The sequence below is a fragment of the Prenolepis imparis genome, unplaced genomic scaffold, assembly GCF_030444845.1.
Source record: "Prenolepis imparis isolate NDT839.2.m4 unplaced genomic scaffold, iyPreImpa1.0 SCAF_7, whole genome shotgun sequence".
Taxonomy (NCBI): Eukaryota; Metazoa; Arthropoda; class Insecta; order Hymenoptera; family Formicidae; genus Prenolepis; species Prenolepis imparis.
In genome coordinates this window covers 4,857,279-4,879,871 of record NW_028141165.1, presented here as the reverse complement: position 1 = coordinate 4,879,871, position 22,593 = coordinate 4,857,279, and the positions used below count along the sequence as shown (strand labels likewise).

At 33.9% G+C, this 22,593-nt stretch overlaps 2 protein-coding genes across 2 annotated transcripts in view; one reads left to right on the top strand and one right to left on the bottom strand.

The window, feature by feature from the left end:
• The window catches only part of Muted (biogenesis of lysosome-related organelles complex 1 subunit 5), a 98,071-nt gene that overhangs the window by 24,916 nt on the left and 50,562 nt on the right, over positions 1-22,593 (top strand). The window lies entirely within an intron of this gene.
• LOC145938114 (uncharacterized) overlaps positions 1-22,593 on the bottom strand; it is a 66,134-nt gene that overhangs the window by 11,750 nt on the left and 31,791 nt on the right. Inside the window, exon 2 of the mRNA XM_083041515.1 lies at positions 5,303-5,537. Within this exon, the coding sequence (XP_082897641.1) occupies positions 5,303-5,537 (235 nt within the window). The remainder of the gene's footprint in view (positions 1-5,302; positions 5,538-22,593) is intronic.

Sequence of the window (22,593 nt, the reverse complement as noted above, 5' to 3'; positions counted from 1 at the left end):
TAGCGTGACATTATCATTAAATTTTGTTACGACTATCGCTCTGTATATCGTTGCTCTAAATTGAGCGGTTAAACGTTGGATAGCGATGTAAATTTCTCTCTTGCATGCACATGTAACCAATTATGCATTAACGGCTAAACAGCATACCTTATCTATGAATGAATAATCATGTATTAACAGGGCAAACCAATTAACCGATTAATTTCGTAATTGCCTTTCTGTCTTCCTTCTATTTCGGTACAATATAGTAATATGTTTAGACCGAGGAAGATATTTATATAGTTTTTAATCAGTATTATTTGGAAAAGTATATTTCTGTTTTGAAACTATATAAAATTTATCATCTAATAATTTTATTTCTTTGTGTGTATGTGTGTATATAACGTCAAGAATACTTTTATATACCTATATACTTGATATTTTATGATGAGATTATTATATTGAGCTTTTTTAGAGAAGGATAACATTGTCAGTTTACGAGTTGAAAACTAGGTCGACCATATAACGATACGAGATTTTTATTTGATTTTTTTTTTTTTTTTTTTAAATTTCGATTGCACTTGCAATCTCAAGTAGACAGCACATCGATATATTAGCCTCTCTTTATCGTCCCGTCAAGCGTCGCGTCTAGTAGCCACAAAGTATGTTGCATGGAAATTACGAATTCCGTCGCGAAAAACTACTTTAGATCTCCCTTTTTAGTGCCTAAAATACGGCAGCTGCAGCTCTGATGAGATTCCCGGTTGAAGTCGAGGGAAGTTAAATTCGGTGAGAGGAAGATGTCGGAGAGAGGAAAGTTTTCATTTCCGCGCGTTCTATAAAACGGCAAAAACACACTCGCAGCGAATCCTCGCCGAGTCCTAGTACTTCCGGTTCAAGGAGCGGCTAATGCACAGAATTGATTTAACTTTCTGTAATAAAGTCGCTTATGTTGTGCCGAGACGAAAAAACGAGCGTTGATCGCGCCTTCAACTCTGTTTTCTCCGTTAACACGACCCGAGATGCGAGAAGACATTTTATTTCTTTTGCGCAATTAAACACGTGCATAAATATAATTGTGATCGATATATTCAGGATATATATATTTTTTTTAATTTTGTAAGAGATAAAAAATTATATTTTGAGATAAAAAATTAAATTTTTTAAACACGCCCATTGTTTAATTTCAGATATTTCACATTTAATTTTCGTTATTTTTTATTTTTTTAGCTGATACGTTATATCTAAATTTAATTAACCCGTATGGTGAATTCGATTATTTATACACATATGCATATAATCAATATGTTGAAGTAAAATCAAATTAAGAGTAAACAAATTAAAATTTCGATGTCTATATATGTATATGCGCGAGGAAAATAATCAATTGCATTTGTACAATAAGTAATTAAAAATATATTAATTTTTTTTATCGCGTCTCAATTCAATACTTCTATGTAGAAAGATATTTTCTCTTCTCAGAAATTCTATTACGCCGGAATTTTTCTGGTCTCGAATATTGAAATACTAGGTTAAAATTGGTTTTAACGAGAACTTTCTGATGCACATAACGTCAAAATTAAAAATACTCTGTAGTAATTTAATAGAAATGCATTCATGCTTAAAAAAGATAATTATGACAGACATTTTATGAACAATATTGACAATTAATAACATTTTCACTAATAAGAAATCAATTTTTAGATTTGATTAAAAAAGATCTTTAATGTTTGTCAATTGATTTTAAAATCATCATGTAATATAACTGGGTTTAATATATTCGTCGATTAAATTAAGAAAGAAAAAAATTTTAATAATTGATCAATTTTCAATTTTATTAACAGTTTTGTAATTATTTATTATACGTACATTATAAACAACTTTACAACAAAAAAACGTATTCAATCTCTTTACGTTTCAAATACGAGAGTCGCATATTTTGACTTTTCTTAATTGGGGATCCATTCGTGAAAGGATTAATATGAGAATGAACTTGGATGTTGACGTTTCCCGATGCTGTCCCAAAGTTCCAAGTGACTTTACAAACAATGTCCATGCATCAATCGAGCATACCCTTGCAGGATTCACGATGCTGAGGCATATTATCCAGTCGGAAGCCGATTCGGTTTTCGGTTTTCGGATTAATATGCTCCGGCAAGCGAACTGAAACGAACTCGCGTAAACCTCAATCCGTATATTATGTACGTTCTCGTCCGCTAGCGCGCTATTATATACCGGATCCCGTATTTGCTGTCGGCTCCGATAGCGAAGAATAGCGAGGACAAGCCACAGAGAGAGTGGATGCTCTCCGGGGTCGGGGGATAGAAATAGGAAGAACTTGCAGAGTCGGCCGGAAAGAAATTAAAAAGAGCAGATGGCCATGCGACTTTTGAAAAATTATTTTCCGCGTCGTCGAGCGCTTTCTCCTCGCGGGGGACAGGGGGGCACATCGCGACGAATTTTCCGCCTTCTCCCATCATTTTACGACAGCAGGCATTCGTAATTGGATCCCTCGACTTTACTGACTGAATCTCTTAGCTCGACTGACGGTTAACCGATAATCACACGGATGATTCCACGAATTCATTAAGATTGTTATTTGCGGCTTGAGATTTTAATTATTGTCAGCGAATCGTGTTCCAACGAATTACATCGATATAAGATGTTCATTCTGATGTATATGTGTATTTTGTTTAATATCTCGTATTTACTAAATGTTTATTTATTTAAGCATTTTGTATGAATGATCAATAACATAAGTATATTATTATCTCCCAAATAATCTGCGTAATACTCTATTCGATTGGCCGATTTTATTAATTTCAATATGACGAACAAAAGGTGTACAAATCATTATAATATATTTTTTCTTTGGAACAATATCTGGAGAAAATATTAGTGAATTTTTCTGCATATATATATATATATAAATAACGATTATTTACGAGAGCTGAACAGGTTTTGAACAAAGTATTATAATATCATTTTTGCGTTTTTATTCCAATTACAAATTAATATCGTGCTCTTTTTTTCTTGGACAAACTTTTTAATCCGTATTTTTAATTTAACCAGCAAACGTTTAAACATAGTAAAGAGGTTAGACTTGAATAAAGTATTCAGCGTGTTAAATAATTTTGTTGAACCAATTTAATTTTCGCGTACATTTTTCTTTTTTAAGATTTTTATTTTTATTGGTATCATCCGTTAGTCCGAATATCAAACAAATGAGATGTTCTATTTCTGTTTCATATATCTCAAATTATTTTATTATTAACACAATATTATTGTTATTATATCTACTGTTATACATATATATTTATATATATCTTTTTATACTACTATCCTACTTTAGTTTCTATTTTTCCAACGCATTGGAATAACTCACTGTTTGGCAAAATATCGTTTTATCAATTTTCAATAAGGAAAAATACAATTAATGAAAAAATAACATAAAAGGAAACCCGTTTAAAATGACATATAGTCTCTATTTTTATGTTATATAGCCTCAATTTTTTCTTTTTATGGAGACAATCTATTGCTTTGACTTTCAACGATTGCTTGCGCGTTTAAGGTTTAAGATTTCTCGCGAGACTCACAATGCGAATTTTGTTGAAGCATAAACTCGGATTGATTTTTTCACGATATCGAGATTTCCGTTCTCATACTCGTCCTTGTTTGACGATTCATTCAGAAGGCATATCAATTGTCCTGAGAGTCGCCAGCCTAATGGTATGTCTCTAATGACGACGTAACTTTAAGTACAATCAAGTCGGTCGAATCGTTAATCTAATTTACTCCTCCGCGAGGAGTTACCCAGAACTTTCGATTATCTACCCGGCAAGCGATCGGTTACTTGGGTCGGCTTACAATAATTATCTTCGAAAGAACTTTGAGTTCTATTTTTTCGCTGTCAAAATAGAAACTCTTGCGCGTGAAAGAGAAAAAAAAGGACAATTTTATTCATAATTTTATTTATAAATAAAATTATATTAAAAAACTCGTTATTAAATTTGTCAATACTTCTGTATCAATCTTCTTTTTAAAACACATGTTTAAAGGAAATGTTGTTATAATTGTTGATTTATATATACATAAATATTATTCAATTTTAGACTTTTCAATTTTTTTAGACTTTATAGTGAAAAAGAATTAATAATATTCTATAAAGGAAAATAATTCCAGTTTATTCTCTTTAGTTGTTGGCTGATGTATTTCTTTGGATATATAGACAATGGATCAATAAAATCCAGAATACGCAAGAGAGAGAGAAAGAAAAAGAAACAAGAATGCGACGCGCAACAGCGCAACACGTTTCCGTCGCAATTTGAAACAAATTGAAAAATTCCTTCGTGGCAAAAGCTAAGTTCTAATTTTGTTCCCGCAAAAGCGACGAAGGAAAATACTATTCAAAATCTAACAAAGTATGAATCACGTGTTAAAAATTTACAGACGTTTTTTTAGGAAGAGATCATCTTTCCTGAAAGAGTTCTTCACAATTTCATTTCTTCGTCTTTAAAGAGACACTTAGGAGAATATCGATAGAACGTTGCTCGAGCATGATTGAAAAATTAAGAATCTCAATTTTATCATGAGAAATTTTTAATTCAGCTAACTGTGTAACATAGAAAATCAATTACGTATAACGAGCGTAACTTGTCTTCTAATTAAAACGGTCATGATACTTTGGAACTTATCGTGGAGAAAAGCGGAATGCTGAGAGATTCGATTAAGATATAAAGAAGTAAAGCTCATCCTTACCCTTTAATCGATTTGTCCAAAAAAAGTTGCAACTTGGAACTGTTATCCTAATTTTTCCAAATGTTACTAATCACAACTTTCACATTTTGCACGATTATTTATTATATACACAACACGTATTTTCTTTCTCTTTCTCTCTCTTTCTCCCTCCCCCCTTACTCTCTATTTCTCTCTCGCTTATCTGGTTAATTACATGGATCTCTAATATACGGATAAAATGGATTAATTTGCACATCAACGATAATACATTTCGCTTCAATAATTTATATATTGGAACAGCCATCATCTACTTAATTAAATTTCATAACATCGCAATTATTGCGATGTTAAATTACTATTAATTTTTTGTTCTTTTTTTGCTATTTAATTTCCTAATAAAAATTAAATATAAAAAATATGTTTGCATTTTACTATTATTATTAATAATTATTAATAAATACATCTCTGGAAAAACTGGAAAAAAGTACAAAACGATGAAGAAATAATGATGAATGAATCAAAATGTATGATGTGCAAATTAAAAATATTCAACTAATTAGCTACGTGAAAATTGACGAAATCTTACCATTTTGCTGACTAATGGTTTGCCAAAAGCCTTTTCTTCTGATAATGTCTGGTATTCGGAAGGTGTACTCCACATTCCCAGCTTCCTCGCTCCACAATAATTTTAAGGAAGAATATTCGAACGGTTTCATCATCACGACTGGACACATGTCAACAACGTGTTTCTTGCTCGCTGATTTCAATAAAGGATCCTCTCTGTGTTGCAGTATTTCCACGACGTACCATTTGCCCATTATCTGTAACAAAATATTTTCACAAAATTGATGTTAGAGTAAAAACATGCTGAGCGCAAATAAATAGAAGAATGTTATTCCTCGTTCGATATCAAACGAATTCCTTTCTCTCAGCGAAAGATTTCCACTTAAGAGGCTCAGTTTCCCAATATTAAGCATTAAAAAGTCACGAAGAGAGCGCGGTTAAATTTTCCCTCGAGAGAAACTGGCCCTAAATTGGTAAAAGAACTTGCGGAGAAAAGGAAACGCAGAACTTTCAGTATATGCACGAGAGAGTCGGTCGTCGAAGTAATCCAGCAACTTTGGCGGAGGTAGATGTAGATAATTCCGTGAGGAGCTTAAAGCTTAAATTACGGGCGATTTATTGGTCGGGCGGCTGTTAGTGATTAAGCCTATGGAAATAATATTCGGGACTGAATCACCTCCGAATACCGATCGGCATAATGCGCGCGAGATTTTATTTTTTCAGGCCAGTCGTTTCAATTTCACAGCACAGTGAAATCTTATTAATCGGATATCGTAAAAAGAGATTGCTTATAGCACTAATCTTCTTTAAATTTATTTATTCTCTTTGCACGTATTTATCTCTCCTTTTTTATTATTTTATCCTTTTTTATTATCCGGAGAATCGATCGATGCCGCAACTCTTCAGCTTCTTGCTTCGTCGCCCTTACGGTAAACAACAGCCGGGTAAGGGTTAATCCTACAGAACATTAGTTCTAAGTTTCATCGTCGAGGTAATAAGGAGTTTGTCGATCTTACAGCGTGATGCAGTGACGTTGATTGATGCGTGTTAGATCAAAATTCGGTCAAAGATACGCGTAGAGAAGCTAAAAGTTAACCAGACAAAAAATTTACTTCGTCGGTTGTCGAGAAAATCAAATGTTTGTTATCACAATAGCATCAAATAGCGCAAAATTGGCCCCGAGTTATCGCACATATCGGAAAACTGAAAGCTAATTTTTGACAAATTTTGACGATTCTCCCATGCAATACTCGGCTATTTGTGAAGAAACTTGATTTTGTAAAAGCGATCCAAACAACTCTATACTCTTTCGAATATATAAAAAATGCGGCTTATACTTTTAAAGTAAGTAAAACGCACTTTAACTTTAGTTTAATTTGCGCGTAAAGCTTATATTATGCGCAAACATGATTGTTTATTCAGCTCTTGCTCATACATTTATACATAATGCTAATGTATCCATTGAAAGCACTTATGATTAATGATGTAGCAATGATGCAGATTATCAACTTGTTGAATTTAAATGATACGATACGCGGTTTTACTTGCGGAGAATCCTAAGGAGAGTTCGTTCAACAGTGACCGCAATAATCCCGCGAATACTTGAGATACGTAAAGGCTCCTTGGTACTTTGCTTTTACGATACCAATGAGTTTCCAGTCTCGCGCGGAAACTCTATGTCTCTGTTGCTTTGAAAATATTCATGAAAAATGTGAAATATTATTCCTATTAGTTTTCTCTGTTATTTAATCTCTCTCTTGAAATTTGATTCGATAAAAATTCTTTTCAATTATCAATTTTTCGAAAAAGTTTTTGATCTTTTTCTTAATGAAAGCATCCGATATAAACTTAAGATACTTTATATTTATATTTATATATATTGTTTATATATATTTATATATGTATATGTATGTATATGTATGTATATATACCTTACCGTTATTGCACCGGAAAAGAGCCGTAAATCATTGTCGTCGAGGTATACGCGATACTGGGTCACGGCGTGGCCAGGGGATTAAAATTAACGAGATAATAAATATGGCCTTTGTCGAATAGGCCGCAAAAAAATTCAATTGCTATTTCGAGGGAATTGCAATGCACGAACAATCGCGTTTGCGGTTATTCGCTCGAAAATGCTCCCTTTTTGTAACCAAACGTTGCGATTGCATGCAAATGCTGTTTCTATTAACTGGAAAGCAAAAAGGTTATTCAATTGAACAAATAAAACACATGCAGTATATGTGTAAAACTCGAAAGTGCATACGAAATGTGCAGCCTACACTGCCGTGTATGAATAATGTTGCTCCCTTTATGGGATTTCTTGCTCGTTCTAAGAAACTTTGATAGGCGTTCAATAATGAACTTCGCCAAGTTGTTTTATTATTCAATCTCATAAATGTAAGACGTACACAATGTGATCTCGATACTCCGTTGAAATTAAGGAAAGTTTAATCAGTATCGGCCTTGAAAAAGAGGAGACTATACTGAACGCTCGAGACAGATAGCCCGCATCATCATCGTGCCCTGGTCTTGCAATTTATATCGCTAACAATAGCTAGATAAATGCAGGCTTTTGTGCAAGTTGCGAAAGTAGTTAGAAAGTTTAATTGATATCCGGCACACTATTATTACACGTAACGCGATTATGTCACATGCTCCCTCCGATCGTTTTCGATTAGCCAATAAATTACGATAAAATGATCCTTTGCTTAGGCACACATATTTCCGTTATATCCCGCGGAGTGTGAAACATTCTGTAAACACGTAAGGTTATCGTTAAAAATTTCATTGAAGCAGAACTTTATGTAATAGCATGCGATACTACGAGAAATAAAAATTCTAACAAAGTAACAGTCTCTAGTAAAATATTTATTTTAAACAAATTATTACTTTTTTAAACTAGTTAAATATTTAATTTATATCAATTTATTTTACTAAGTCTTTCTTCTGTGTAATATATTTCTATGTTTCAATTATATTTATATTCGTATTCTTCCTACCAGATATGTTTTATATCCGATAAAAATTTTCCGGTTTTACACTCATAAAATTCATTCCAGTAACGAAAAATCGCATTATTTAGGAGATAAACTGAATGCGAATGAAATAAATGTATGTTTATTTTTCTTTTTTTACGAATTGAAAGCATCGCATCGACGTGAAATATAACAATCGCGGGGTTTTAAAAGCTCAGTGTTCCGAATGACCTTATATCCCTTCAGTAGATTTTAGTAGATTTATTGTATATATATAATTAATATTTTTCACGTGGAAAGATTCGCCGCATAAAATTGGATAAAAACCGCCAGGCCACACACGAAGGTTTTAAACCCGACGTATTTGCAAACTAAATTTGCGCTTTTTCTCTATAAGGTCTCCAATAAAAGACTCGCTCGTAAAAACGATCTCATTCTCACTTTTTCTTTTTAATAAAGAAAACTAAAATTTATAATTAATATCTATGTATATGTTTCTCTCTTTTTTTTTAAATTATATAAGATTTTTACAGATACATCTTCGGGCGTGTGACTAAAATAATTTCATGGTTTGACAAATTTAAAATCATGATTAATTCTTAGATTAATGTTCGATATCTTGTATATAAATTGTATACATTTCTCTATTTTATATAATAATTATCATTGCCCAAGAAATTAATTCAGTTCCAACCCTGCGTAAGATTCGCCAGTTATAATTACAAGCCGAATGACACGCGTATGCATTTCGTCTGGTACAGTCCGGTGGACGAAATTACGGTAAATAAAGCAACGGTGCGTCACGCGAGGATAAATTTTCGTTTATTAGACACTACTGGACGTCCTCAGCACACAAACGTGACTTATGCATTCGCTATAACGAATAACGAGAACGTCAGCATTTTTACGGAAAAAGTGTAGCTGTAATTAGTAACAAGAGAGTAAATTACCATGCGCTTATGCTGTCTAATAGCGGCTAATTTCCGAAATAAAGAAAAAAAAACAAAACAACGTGAAGCGTGTTTTTTAATTACACTTCGTTTCTGTTACCTCATCGATCACGCGGCAATGGAGAGAGTCGGCTCATCCAAATATATTCAACTGCCCAAACTCGGTTTACTAGTTCGTATTCGGTGCTCTTTTCGCTTCGAAAGCTCTCTTGCAGCAGCGCATACTTTACGGAGTTGAGGAACATATACTCTAATCAAGTATACATATATTCACTCGTACTTCCAAGTGTTTCCAAGTGTGGGGTTTTATCGAAAATGTTATATTTCTCTCGTCTATATAACATACATCTTTGCAAATTGAGGAGCGCGACTCAAAATTTTCAAGCGGTACATAACTTTTAAAACGGCACAGAAAAGCCAGAGGATTCATCAGCTCCTAGGCTAGTTTTGGGGCTACCGTCCGACAGCTGGCAATTTTTCCGGGAGAGATGTGCATTTGCATTTTTACGACTTTCGACGGCACTTGCCGTCGCGACGTCTCTTTCTGACACCGTCGAGACGAGCGGCAAAAATTGCGCCGAGTAGGGTCATGTACGATCACAATTTAGAAAAGGGGAAAAAAAGAAGAGAGAAGTCGCTCGTCGAATCCACGCGGCACGAATTATTGTATTTATATGCGTTTATTAAATTCTACGCGGCATCATGGACACTGAATTCTTACAATGCGACGTACTCGCGATATGAAATTTTGAACTTTTACACGCATATTCTTGCCATTTGATGAAAGTAATAAAAAAAAAGAAATTTTAATATTTACAGCAACGCGTAATAATTTTTTTATGTGTATGCATTATTTTTCGTATATTAAATATATCACACATGAATCAAAGATAAGATTATAGATATTTTTAAATATAATAAATAATTTTTAACATTTTTCTTTTTGCATACAAATATCATTGTCCGAAAGTTTAGAATAACCCGCAGTTTCAAAAACGCGGATGACTTTCGATATTAAAAACCACAGTAAATACACGTCATACGATGTAGAAAGTAAATCAGTTGTGCAGCGGTGTGTGTACAGGGAATGTCGATTTTTTAAATAAATTGTCACGTTGCAGTGTCTGCGTAAAAGGAATTTAATTAAAACACGGGAATTTACTTCTCATCGATTCGGCATCTCGTTTAAACGCACATTGACTTGTTATCGTATTTCACATACAGGGCATTCCAGACATATCGAGACGATCTAACGATTCTTTGATCTATTTTTTTCTGAAAAAAAAAATGATGAGAATCTAATAGCTCTTTCCGAGTTCTGAACGAAAATTAATAGCTTCTTAAAAAGTAAATTTTTTGTTATGTATTGTATGTGAAAAATAAAAAAATAAAAAAATAAAAATAAAAATATTGAAATACGTAGGTATATATTATCAAGAATAACAATAATGTACAATATTATCAAAATAACGCTACGAAATTGTGATTTTATATTTGTTCTCGAAATAATGATATATTTTTATTAGTATTGAATGCGTGTGTATACTAGCACGTGTTGTTTACGTTCTTCCTAGAGACTATATTTTCTCCAGTCACATGTTTCTCTTCGTCCCGCCGGAAATAAATCGACTCGCAGACGTTTCTTGTGTACCAGGCAAGACACAAGGAAGGTGCGAGAATATAGGCGGCTTAAAGGGAAAGAGGAGCCCCGAGGTTCATGGGACAAACCCCTCCGGCCATAGAACGTCGCGACGAGCTTAAAAATGAAAAAAGGAAGAAGACTGTCAAGATACCGTAAGCCTCTCGTATATCTTTTCGTCGGTATCGTTTTTATATTTAAATCGATACTCCAATGGCGCAGGTGACAGTTACCCCTTTTTCATCCCGACTCGAAGGTCGATCGTTGATAATCTTTAAGCGTCTGTGCCGCATTTTACAATAAAATCGCTTGCAATATATTTTAGAAACGTTAATTAATTCTTTTTAAAATAACACCAAAGACTATGATTTATCTTGTGTATGATGATTTATCTGCATTTTGTAGGCTTTTCATGATAAATTATAGGAAAGCAATACGATTCTCTTTCCCTCTCTCTTCTTCTCTCAATAAATTTATTTTGTTATCATTTATGTTCTGAAATTTTTATAAATTTGATAAATTATTTAGTCACTCGCTAGCAGCATTTCTAACCGCTGTCCCACAAGATTGACAGCTGAGTTTCAACATACTGCGATGTTTGTTACGTGTTTTATATAACAGGCTGTTGCACGTGACCAGTAACATTTTAATTGTCGAATTTTACAGCTTACAATAACAAAAACAGAGTTGCGAGTGAATGAAAATCAATGGATCTCATACGGAAAACGCGGAAAACGCAAATAAAGCGTTGAAACAATTCTTCTTGAAACTCTATCGCATCAACCTTATAAAAGCTTTTACGCACGGTTTCAAAATTAATTAATTCTATTGTTAAAGAAACGTTTTAGCGCTTGTATTTTTCGAGAACTATCTCGAATACCTATTCATATTTTAAATTTGCGCTGCACATAAAAGCAATAAAAAGAAAATAAAGTTTGAGGATTCTCCCTCTCCTCTCATTTATCGATGCTCGCATCACGCGTCTCCAAATGGATTTTATTATCCTAATGAACCGGATTAGAGCCGCGTGATTCGACAAGGGTAATTTGTAGCGGCAATTTGTAGCGAGAATGGCGCGTTATTTCCTCGTGCACCCTGATTTTCTCGAGCGTGACAAAACGTGTCGGGTCGGTCGGATCGGTGACAAAGCCCCGCTGCCCGCCGACAACTTGAATTAATCAAACTAATTTTACTTTGTAACAGTTTAATATGCGCTCGGGCGTGCAACCGTAGCGGTGAAACGGAACGCGCCTCGTTCTGTTTGCCCTTATACAGGATGTCCCAGAACTATATATTTCTTTTATAACGATGTCTCTTCATTCTATCGTTCTGCTCTGGCAAATTCTCTTCCGAATCATTTTTATTTTTAAAATACATAAAATCGCGCGGAAGATTTTGTCACCTCTAATATATTGCTAATTTATATATAATTCCTTTCAATTTTCTATTTTAAAAATACGCGTTTGCGAAATAAGGGACAAATTTTATTCGATTAAAATATATCGGCGCATCGAGCTTTTTTGTTGAAAAAAATAAAAAAACAATTTTGTGCATCAGTCAAAGTGGAGGTATTTCTCAGACACTCAGTATAGACGGTATACAACCACGATCGCAAGCTGCTTCTGTAATTATATACGCTGTAAAACAATGCGCTTGAATCTCAACGACCGACGCGGTCGATCAGACTGAACAGTTGCGAGCGTGATGCGTATATACGATTTCATATGTAATCCAGAGCATTTCGATACTGTTTGCAACTATAGAGCTTGTAACTGTTCGGGATAACTAAATCGGTGAATGACCGTTCACCAATGAACAAATTACTGTATACGCTTGCATTTCTGTAAACACATATAAAGTGATGCACAGTTTTTTAAAACCGAGCATGTTACTATCCGGGTATTTAAAGTATTATATATATAAATAAGATATTTTTTTACCATCATAATACTTATAAAACTTTAATATCGAGATAAGTATTGCAAAATTGAGAATTTTTAAGCGAAAAATCAAGATAGTTTATAGTTTATATATAGGAGTTAAATTGTGTGCTAGAAAAAAAGTTAAACTACGCGTACACGACTTTTATAATTAGTTTACTGTTTGGAATTCTCTTAAATATATTCTTAAGGCTATTAGCATTTGCAATAATTAATACAATGTTTTACAGTTATTGAATAATTTATTCACGCGTTTAATAATAATTATTAAAAAAATATACGCGATTATAACTCATTAAAATGTTATGATAAAATTATCATTTGCGCACATCTTACGTTGGGCGTTGATTCCGAGGGAATTATTATATCTCGCACAAGACGTCGACTTGTTTTAGTTACGCGAATTTACTCCGAAAGCGTTTATTTACTCGCGAGCAAGCCGGATTTTAACATGCGGGCGGAGCTGCAGCTCGGGAATATTATTATCATTTTCAATTATGTCTTCAGGCTGCGCCCATTCCACATTTTGAATCAATATAATGGCGTACAATGGATAGGAAAGTCCATCAGGTATAATCGGATTAATTATTACCCCGAGTACGACTATTGAACATTTAATTCAGTGATTGTGATTTAGAATTTAATCTGTAATTTGTCTGTGATTAATATATGATGAAAGAAATTAAGTCTAAAATAATTTTATTTAAATTAACAATGATGCAGAAAATTAATCAGAAAATTATAATTGATGACGTAAAATAAATTTACAATTATGACACAGATATAGCAATCAAGTGGAACGAAACAGGCAAAATATCTTAGTTCGTATATAGAATTAATTTTTTTATTTGATTGATTAAAATGCAAGAAACTCATCTCGAATAAAAAATACTATAGTTCTGAGAAATGTTCTGAAATGAGAGATTTCATCTCGTCTACATTCTTATCTATATACTACAAGAAACGAAAACTCATCTCGAATAAAAAATACTATAGTTCTGGGAAATGTTCTGAAATGAGAGATTTCATCTCGTGTACATTCTTATCTACTGTCTGCCTTTCGACATTCGATACAAAATCAGTTATCCTACCCTCGTCTCTCCACGAACAGCCCTTATTTATGCTAACTTATGCGTCGAATTTGCATATCGCACTCAACCATGTTCGCGGATGGAACGCTGACGCGTATCTCGCCGAAGCAGATCTCGCGCGCTTTTCGAGATCTGATATTAAAATATTCTCGGTTGGGGGGGATACGCGCGAGTTCGCGGAGCATACAATCGTACTTCTCGATCGTGCAGCTTTTCCGATTGTTATAGCGATCCAGAACGTCCAATCGCGTGTGTAACATCAGTTGGCACAAATGCTAAAGTTATTAAACGCTGCGCTTCCTCGCTGTTCAATGCAAATCGGTTCGATATAGTGCCCCGAAGTCTCTCCTCGGGGGGGATGGAAAGGTGAGAAGCGTATTTCGAGTTTGTCGAAGTTTCTCGCTTCACGTTTATGGCTTCACGCTTAGAGTCTGTATGCTCGGGGGAGGCAGGGGTGGCGAGTCGCATACGGGGATTGCGAAACATTCGATCCGTGACCAGCTATAAGATTTCGCGAAGTTGTACGATCGCAATTCTCCGACGTCGTTCCGCGGCCGAAGATCCGTTTTCGCGGTAAAAAAACTAAAAAAAACACTCTCTCATATATATATATATATATATATATATATATATATACATATATATAGTATATACGAAAGAAGAAACTACCCTCATCCCTCGCGTCGTGGCAGCAGTAACTTGATTGGATTGGCGACCGCAGCTAAATAGCAACCCAACAGTTCATTGATACCGATTCAGTACCTCGCAGGTGAATTACAAGCTGCATTCGCAATCGAAGAGGCAGCTTTCCTTTCCAATTAACCATTTCGCGTCTTTATAGGTCCTTAATTTTATGTCCTTAAACGTCTCGAAATTATCGTACGAAATGGACCGAGATAATCGAGATAATCGCGATGTATAAAATTGAGAAACTATATAATTAAACATATTATTTCAATCGTTGAGAGATTACTGAAATGGTTCAGTTTTGCGCAAAATTTGAACAGCAGAATTAGAATTAATTTTATATTTTTAAATATGTATATATATATATATAACCTTTGTTATAAATTATATTCAATTATGTCAAATGTTCACATAGATAGAGCTCGCGCTTTATATCTTTCGATCTAGTCTAACGGAAGCCATTAAATGTTCCATTAATCATCCGTCTGAAATAGAACACCGGCAATCTGCGGGGCCATTGAAAGTCGATTAATTGCGTTCCTTTCTTCTTTTTCAAGCGCCGCGGTTTGATAAAGAAATCGATCGGAAACACTTGACGATAAACTGCCCGAGGGACATTCCATATTCCAACCGTTTACGATTCGGAATATAGCAAGCTGCGCAAAAGTTTTTCAATAACCCTTTAAAAGCAACGCGATATTGTCGACGTAGATTTGACTAACAATTTTGCGTCTCGTGATGTCTCGTCGAGCTCGATGCACCTGAAATGGACGCAGAGTAACGCGGACACTTTTAAGTACTGCAGTTAATGTAATCCGACGTAGCGCGGCAGGAAGTAATTAAGACTGGAAAACTCCGACACGAGATTACGCACGTGAAAACGAGGATTTCGTCTCTGAAATGAAATTCAAAATAAACGGCGATTAGCACAGGCAATTATCGCTTTTCTTGCTCGCCACGCGAGGGTGAAGAAGACGCCACGCAACACTGAAGAGTCCATTATGCAAAATACAAGGAGCGTAAAAATTAAATGGCCATCTGTAGACGGCGCGGTACATTCACGAAAAGTCGTGAGAGAGAAAAGAGAGACGCACCCGAATTAAAATTACTCCTCTGCTTCGTCCGTGAATGACGAATAAAAAAGAGACATTGTATGCAACGGAAATAAAGAGAATTGTATAAAGAGAAGGAAGATTTAAGTACAACTTGAATTGTGCGCATCGTGAATTTCTGAGCTCGATTACGAGTGTAAACGATTCGAATTGCAGTATCGCGAACGCCTGAAAGAAAATCCAATGACTTCGACGTCTACGAATGCGCCTTTATCTCCCTGTAGCTGATTCTGATCTGTTTCGCAGTAAAAGAAGAAAAAGACGGAAAAATAAAACAATTCCGAACTAGACTATGTACTTCGATTGGAATCGTCGGATTGGAATCAAGCGACATCCCGCAGTGGAGAAGTTCCTCGATACCATGAATTGTGCCGAATAGCAGCGCGGCTCGAATGGAGAACGATATAATTAAATGTCTGTGCGCGACATCGAAAGAAATGCGAAACGCGAAAAGAAGTCGTGCTGATTGTCCCACTTTTGCTTGTTTAACGAGATGTTGATTAATTCGATAAACAGGTTCTTGCTGTGTCAGAAGCCAGTAACTGAATGTAAATATTCCGCTTCTCCTTAAAAAGCCTCCGCGGACTTCAAGTTTCAAGAATAAAGTCTCGAAAATGATAAACAAAACCTTCTTCTTCAGACAATTTCACAAATCTCGCGGTAACAGATTGTTTATTTTGTTATATATTATTATTTTAAGGGCGTTTTATTATTAGGAAATTAAAAAATTGCTACTGATAAACAACCATTATTTTAAATGCCATAATATTAATTTCAAATTTAAAAATCTATAATTGAAACATAAAAATGTGATAATTATTGGACGCATTTTTCATTAAATGCATTAATTAATATAATATAATTCTTTTTTCTGGTGCATTTGAAGAGAGAGTGAAAGATAAATGATTAATTAAGTAAATGTCAATAATATTTGATCCTTTTATAACTTAAAATTTATTATACTCGAGATATAAAATGCATAAATATTAATTAAGCTATTTTATTTAATTGAGATTCCTATATTATCTTCAAGATTCTTTTAATGATTATTTGAACATTTTTAACTTTTTTTTCTCGATTATTCCAATCAGTTATAACAACTTGCGTCGTATCTAAATCCCAATGTAATTTTCCTTTCATCTTCTGTTCTTTAGAATTAATACATTATTGCATATTTTATCAGTATATTTCTTATTAAATAATAATGAGAAATTAGTATATTTTTTCAAGTATCGAGTAGTTGAGAAATTATTTATGCTCATTCAATGCAAAAAAAAATGATCAAATAGCAATGTGTGTGACATTAACGAATTACTAATATCTGATGATTTTCGAGATAAAAGATTCTATAAACCGGTACGTTAAAATTTTTGATATTTTACGCATATAATTATGCATTTAACGGCAATCGCGACGCAGCAGCGAGTTTATCTCGGCATCAATTGAACATTATTCATATCATAATATTTATATCGCTAATTTTATCCAGACCTGGTACGCGCGATTACGTCGACTATATTCTCCCAATAATAATTATCCCGCTTCGCTAGCATCCTTTCGTCCATTTATATACGAATTTGATAAGCACGATTGGAAATATATTTGTCATGTTGCCAGCTCATAATGCATATATCGTATGATGTGTTGCGTGAATAATTTGCATAATGTAACAAGATAAAGTTTATTATGCGTGCAAAACAACAAACTAATTTTACATTAATTAGCACTCGCGATTAGCCGAATAACTTTTGCGGGGCGAAATTTAATACTCGTATAACGTTGCCAGCAGTTTAATAGCGATATGCACGTATAAAAATCAACAAAATATTATCGCGAAAAGTACAAATATTTTCCAGCATCCTCCGTCGTCCGCGGTTAACGCACGTATATATACGATGTCGAATCCCTTCATACGGATGCGCATCGAACGCACACACGCGAACATTCTCACCAAACTCCATGCCTCGCAAAAGCTATTTACAAAAACCCGCGTGTAAAAACGGCGATACGCCACCGACACGGACAAGTCCACCGCGCGAATTTGAATCTTATGCATATTGTAGCAGTGTCGGTTTCCTGGCATCGTGATATCAGCGCGAATGTGTGTTTGTTAATCTCCGTGAAATCCCGGATTGGCGGGCTGAAATCTTCTGAAATCGAGAGCTTTCGCCCCTGTAGGTGGGATGCTTTTAAACCGCTCGCACGACGATGAGTACATTGCACGTATTTTTTAACGCCGCATATTCCTATCCACAGTGTATGTAATTTTACATATGCTTAATTTAATTTAATTAAAGAATTGACGTGATGTGACGCGACATGAAATGAAATAAGGAGTAGATTATAAATTAATGTGCAAATAATTATGCAAATGGCAGTTGAAAGAATATTAAAATAATGATACATTTTAGCTGAAAGACATATATATACACACGTAGTTGACGTAGTATTAATATAAGAAAACGAGCTATGTGAACCTAGCACCCGACTTTTTAAAAATTAATTTTTTTAAACCGAAAATGATAGCATTTCGTTTGTAGTTGTTTGTAGTAATAATCATTTCGTTTGTAGTTTTATCAATTAATAAATAAAAAAAATTTTTTTAATGACTCGCACCCGACATTGAGATATCGCAAATCCGCTTGCGCAGTCTTCTTTAGAATTGTTTGTAGTTGTTTGTAGTGATTTTTCTTTCGTTTGTGGTTGAACGGTTCAAAAGTTATAAACAATTGTTTATTCGTCCAAGAGGTAAATTTGTTAATTTTAAAGATATCACAATGTCGGGTGCGAGTCATTAAAAAAATCTTTTTTATTTATTAATTGATAAAACTATTATACAAACGAAATTATTGTTACTACAAACAACTACAAACAAAATGCTATCATTTTCCGTTTTAAAAAATTAATTTTTAAAAATTCGGGTGTTAGGTTCACATAGCTCACACGACGTATAAAACTCTTACCGTTTGATGTTTGAAATCGGGGGGAAAAAACAGAAAGTTTTATATCATATAACATCATGTATATATGAGCGTTTCGACAAAATTGTTTAACAAATCTCGCTCGAATGAGTCATATATTATACTCGCATATAATATGCAATATAATGTACATATGCAATAATAATGAGAAAGTGATTTTTTCCGAGTCTGGCGATTAATCAGGGATAGAAAGTAGCACTGGTCAGCCGATTTCAGTGATCATCCGTCCGATACAAGCGACAATAGTCACGCGTCCGAACTCTTTTTATCCTTGCACCCTTTTATTCCTCGTTCGAATAATTTCGACAAATATCGCGATAATAGCATTAATAATGTTATAATTTCTTACAACAATTTTTTTTACAAATATTTAAATAATAAACTCTATTAATGAAGTAATAAAATATTATTCGCACGCGACGTATAAACTCTTTCAGTTTGATGTTTGAAATCGGGGGAAAAAAAACAGAAAGTTTTATATCATATAACATTATGTATATATGAGCGTTTCGACAAAATTATTTAACAAATCTCGCTCGAATGAGTCATATTATACGCGCATATAATATGCAATATAATGTACATATGCAATAATAATGAGAAAGTGATTTTTTCCGAGTCTGGCGATTAATCAGGGATAGAAAGTAGCACTGGTCAGCCGATTTCAGTGATCATCCGTCCGATACAAGCGACAATAGTCACGCGTCCGAACTCTTTTTATCCTTGCACCCTTTTATTCCTCGTTCGAATAATTTCGACAAATATCGCGATAATAGCATTAATAATGTTATAATTTCTTACAACAATTTTTTTTACAAATATTTAAATAATAAACTCTATTAATGAAGTAATAAAATATTATTCGCACGCGACGTATAAACTCTTTCAGTTTGATGTTTGAAATCGGGGGGAAAAAAAACAGAAAGTTTTATATCATATAACATTATGTATATATGAGCGTTTCGACAAAATTATTTAACAAATCTCGCTCGAATGAGTCATATTATACGCGCATATAATATGCAATATAATGTACATATGCAATAATAATGAGAAAGTGATTTTTTCCGAGTCTGGCGATTAATCAGGGTTAGAAAGTAGCACTGGTCAGCCGATTTAAGTGATTATCCGTCCGATATAAGCGACAATAGTAACGCGTCCGAACTCTTTTCATCCCTGCACGCTTTTATTCCTCGTTCGAATAATTTCGACGAATATCGCGATAATAGCATTAATAATGTTATCATTTCTTTCAATTTTTTTTAAATTTTATTTACAAATATTTAAATAATAAATTCTATTGATAAAGTAATAAAATATTATTCGCACACGACGAGCTATGTGAACCTAGCACCCGACTTTTTAAAAATTAATTTTTTAAAACGGAAAATGATAGCATTTCGTTTGTAGTTGTTTGTAGTAACAATAATTTCGTTTGTAGTTTTATCTCAATTAATAAATAAAAATTTTGTTAATGATTCGCACCCGACATTGAGATATCGCAAATCCGCTTGCGCAGTCTTCTTTAGAATCGTTTGTAGTTGTTTGTAGTGATTTTCCTTTCGTTTGTAGTTGAGCGGTTCAAAAGTTATAAACAATTGTTTATTCGTCCAAGAGCTAACTTTGTCAATTTTTAAGATTTTTCAAATCCGCTTGCGCAGTCTTCTTTAGAATCGTTTCTAATTGTTTGTAGTGATTTTCCTTTCGTTTGTAGTTGAGCGGTTCAAAAGTTATAAACAATTGTTTATTTATCCAAGAGCTAACTTTGTCAATTTTTAAGATTTTTCAAATCCGCTTGCGCAGTCTTCTTTAGAATCGTTTCTAATTGTTTGTAGTGATTTTCCTTTCGTTTGTAGTTGAGCGGTTCAAAAGTTATAAACAATGGTTTATTCATCCAAGAGCTAACTTTGTCAATTTTTAAGATTTTTCAAATCCGCTTGCGCAGTCTTCTTTAGAATTGTTTCTAATTGTTTGTAATGATTTTCCTTTCGTTTGTAGTCTAGCTTGTTTTATAACTTTCGAACCGCTAAACTACAAACGAAAGGAAAATCATTACAAACAATTAGAAACGATTCTAAAGAAGACTGCGCAAGCGGATTTGCGATATCTCAATGTCGGGTGCGAGCCATTTAAAAAACTTTTTTTATTTATTAATTGATAAAACTACAAACGAAATTATTGTTACTACAAACAACTACAAACGAAATGCTATCATTTTCCGTTTAAAAACATTAATTTTTAAAAAGTCGGGTGCTAGGTTCACATAGCTAAGAAAACGAGTTAAAAATAATTGAACCGTAATAATCTAAGTTTACGTTGCTATTAACTCTGAATTTTTTCATATATGTAAAATTGGATATATGTACACCATTAAAGAAATAGCGTATATTTATTTTTTTATATTATATTATAAAATTTTGTTTTATAAATCGCTAAATGACTCAATCTAATGAAAAGGATCAAAATGATAAAACAGTCATAAACGATTCTGATCGCGCTAATCTATTGAAAAGTAATCCGTTGATGGACAAACGTTGAACATGGAAAAATATTGAGTTGAAACCGAAGTGGTTGTTAAATTGACAATTTCAACTTAATCCGCTGCGCGCAATGTTTCGAAATCCGACAACGGATGTGTTTGTAACTGCGTCGGATTCAGCCAATCGCGTCACGGAATTTCCTATCGTCGTCGGATGATCGATTAATTTTTCGATCCCGACGATGCGAAATAACGACCGGCGCGCCAAATTTCGCACGCGCTCAGTAATTTGTGCGAGTTTCCGGGAGGTCCCTCGGGGAATAATTAGACAGCGGTAATTTTAGCACCGTGCGTGTATGATTAATAGCTGAACTGAAATTTCTCGATAATGTGCGACTGAGCATCATTTTTTTAGCAATCTAAGGAAAACAATAAAACGATCGTAAGCTCCAGATTGATTAAGACGCTAAAACGTCATTTGTAAAATATTATATATAATGTAGTTTTTGGATACACAAAATTTGTACAATTATAACTAAAAAATATTTTTTCCTAACCGAGAATCTTTTTTTCCTTGCTTTAACGTAAAAAGAGGTTTTTTTTTTAAATTTATTCAGACATTTTTAGTAACATCTTGTGTAAATCGTATGAAAGTGAATTTGAAAAGAGTCTGTTAATAATGCAATACAATGTAAGTGCTTGATCGATTTAAAAGAAAGAACTATGTGAACAGTGTAGCAAAAAACAAAACGACTTCTACGATTGATCCACGTTAGTAGGATGCAGTAAAACGCGAACGGGAAGCAGAACGAATTGTGTATCAGCGAAAACGTGGGTGGTTTTCGTACAAAAAAAAGGCTTGCGATCCAGCGTTATCCATTAGTGGTTTGCTGACACTACTATGTATGTATACCGTGTAAGCCTTTAATCGAACATTATTTATCAAGCACTTTTCGGATAAGAAACCATAGGAACGAAACCGTATCCGATGGGGATTCGGCTTAAGAGACTAACGTTAAATTCTACCCTATATTCGGAACACAGAGAAAGTTCTTCATAAAGTTGGATCAAGTGTTATTAACGTAGATTTATTATATCTTATATTTGACTAAATTCTCCAACGATCTAAAAGTCATAATGCGCCTATTGTTCATAAAATTATTTAATAAAAATAAAAAGCCAAAGAATTTTTGTTTAGACAAACAAGATTTTAAACATTGAGAGATCTCGCATAAGAATTTGTGAATTGAAATTTTCTCGATCCCTTAAAATAAAAAACTGTCGAAAATGATATTTATTGTCGGTATCAACCCGGATGCAAACAGTTTGTATCTCATGAATATTCGAGCATCAAGTGTTTTCCTAATTGACTATGAATACGATAAATTAGCGCGACATTACCATTGAGAATTACGATACGATTGATTCAGGAAGACCTCGCTTTCGCCCAGAGCTTTGC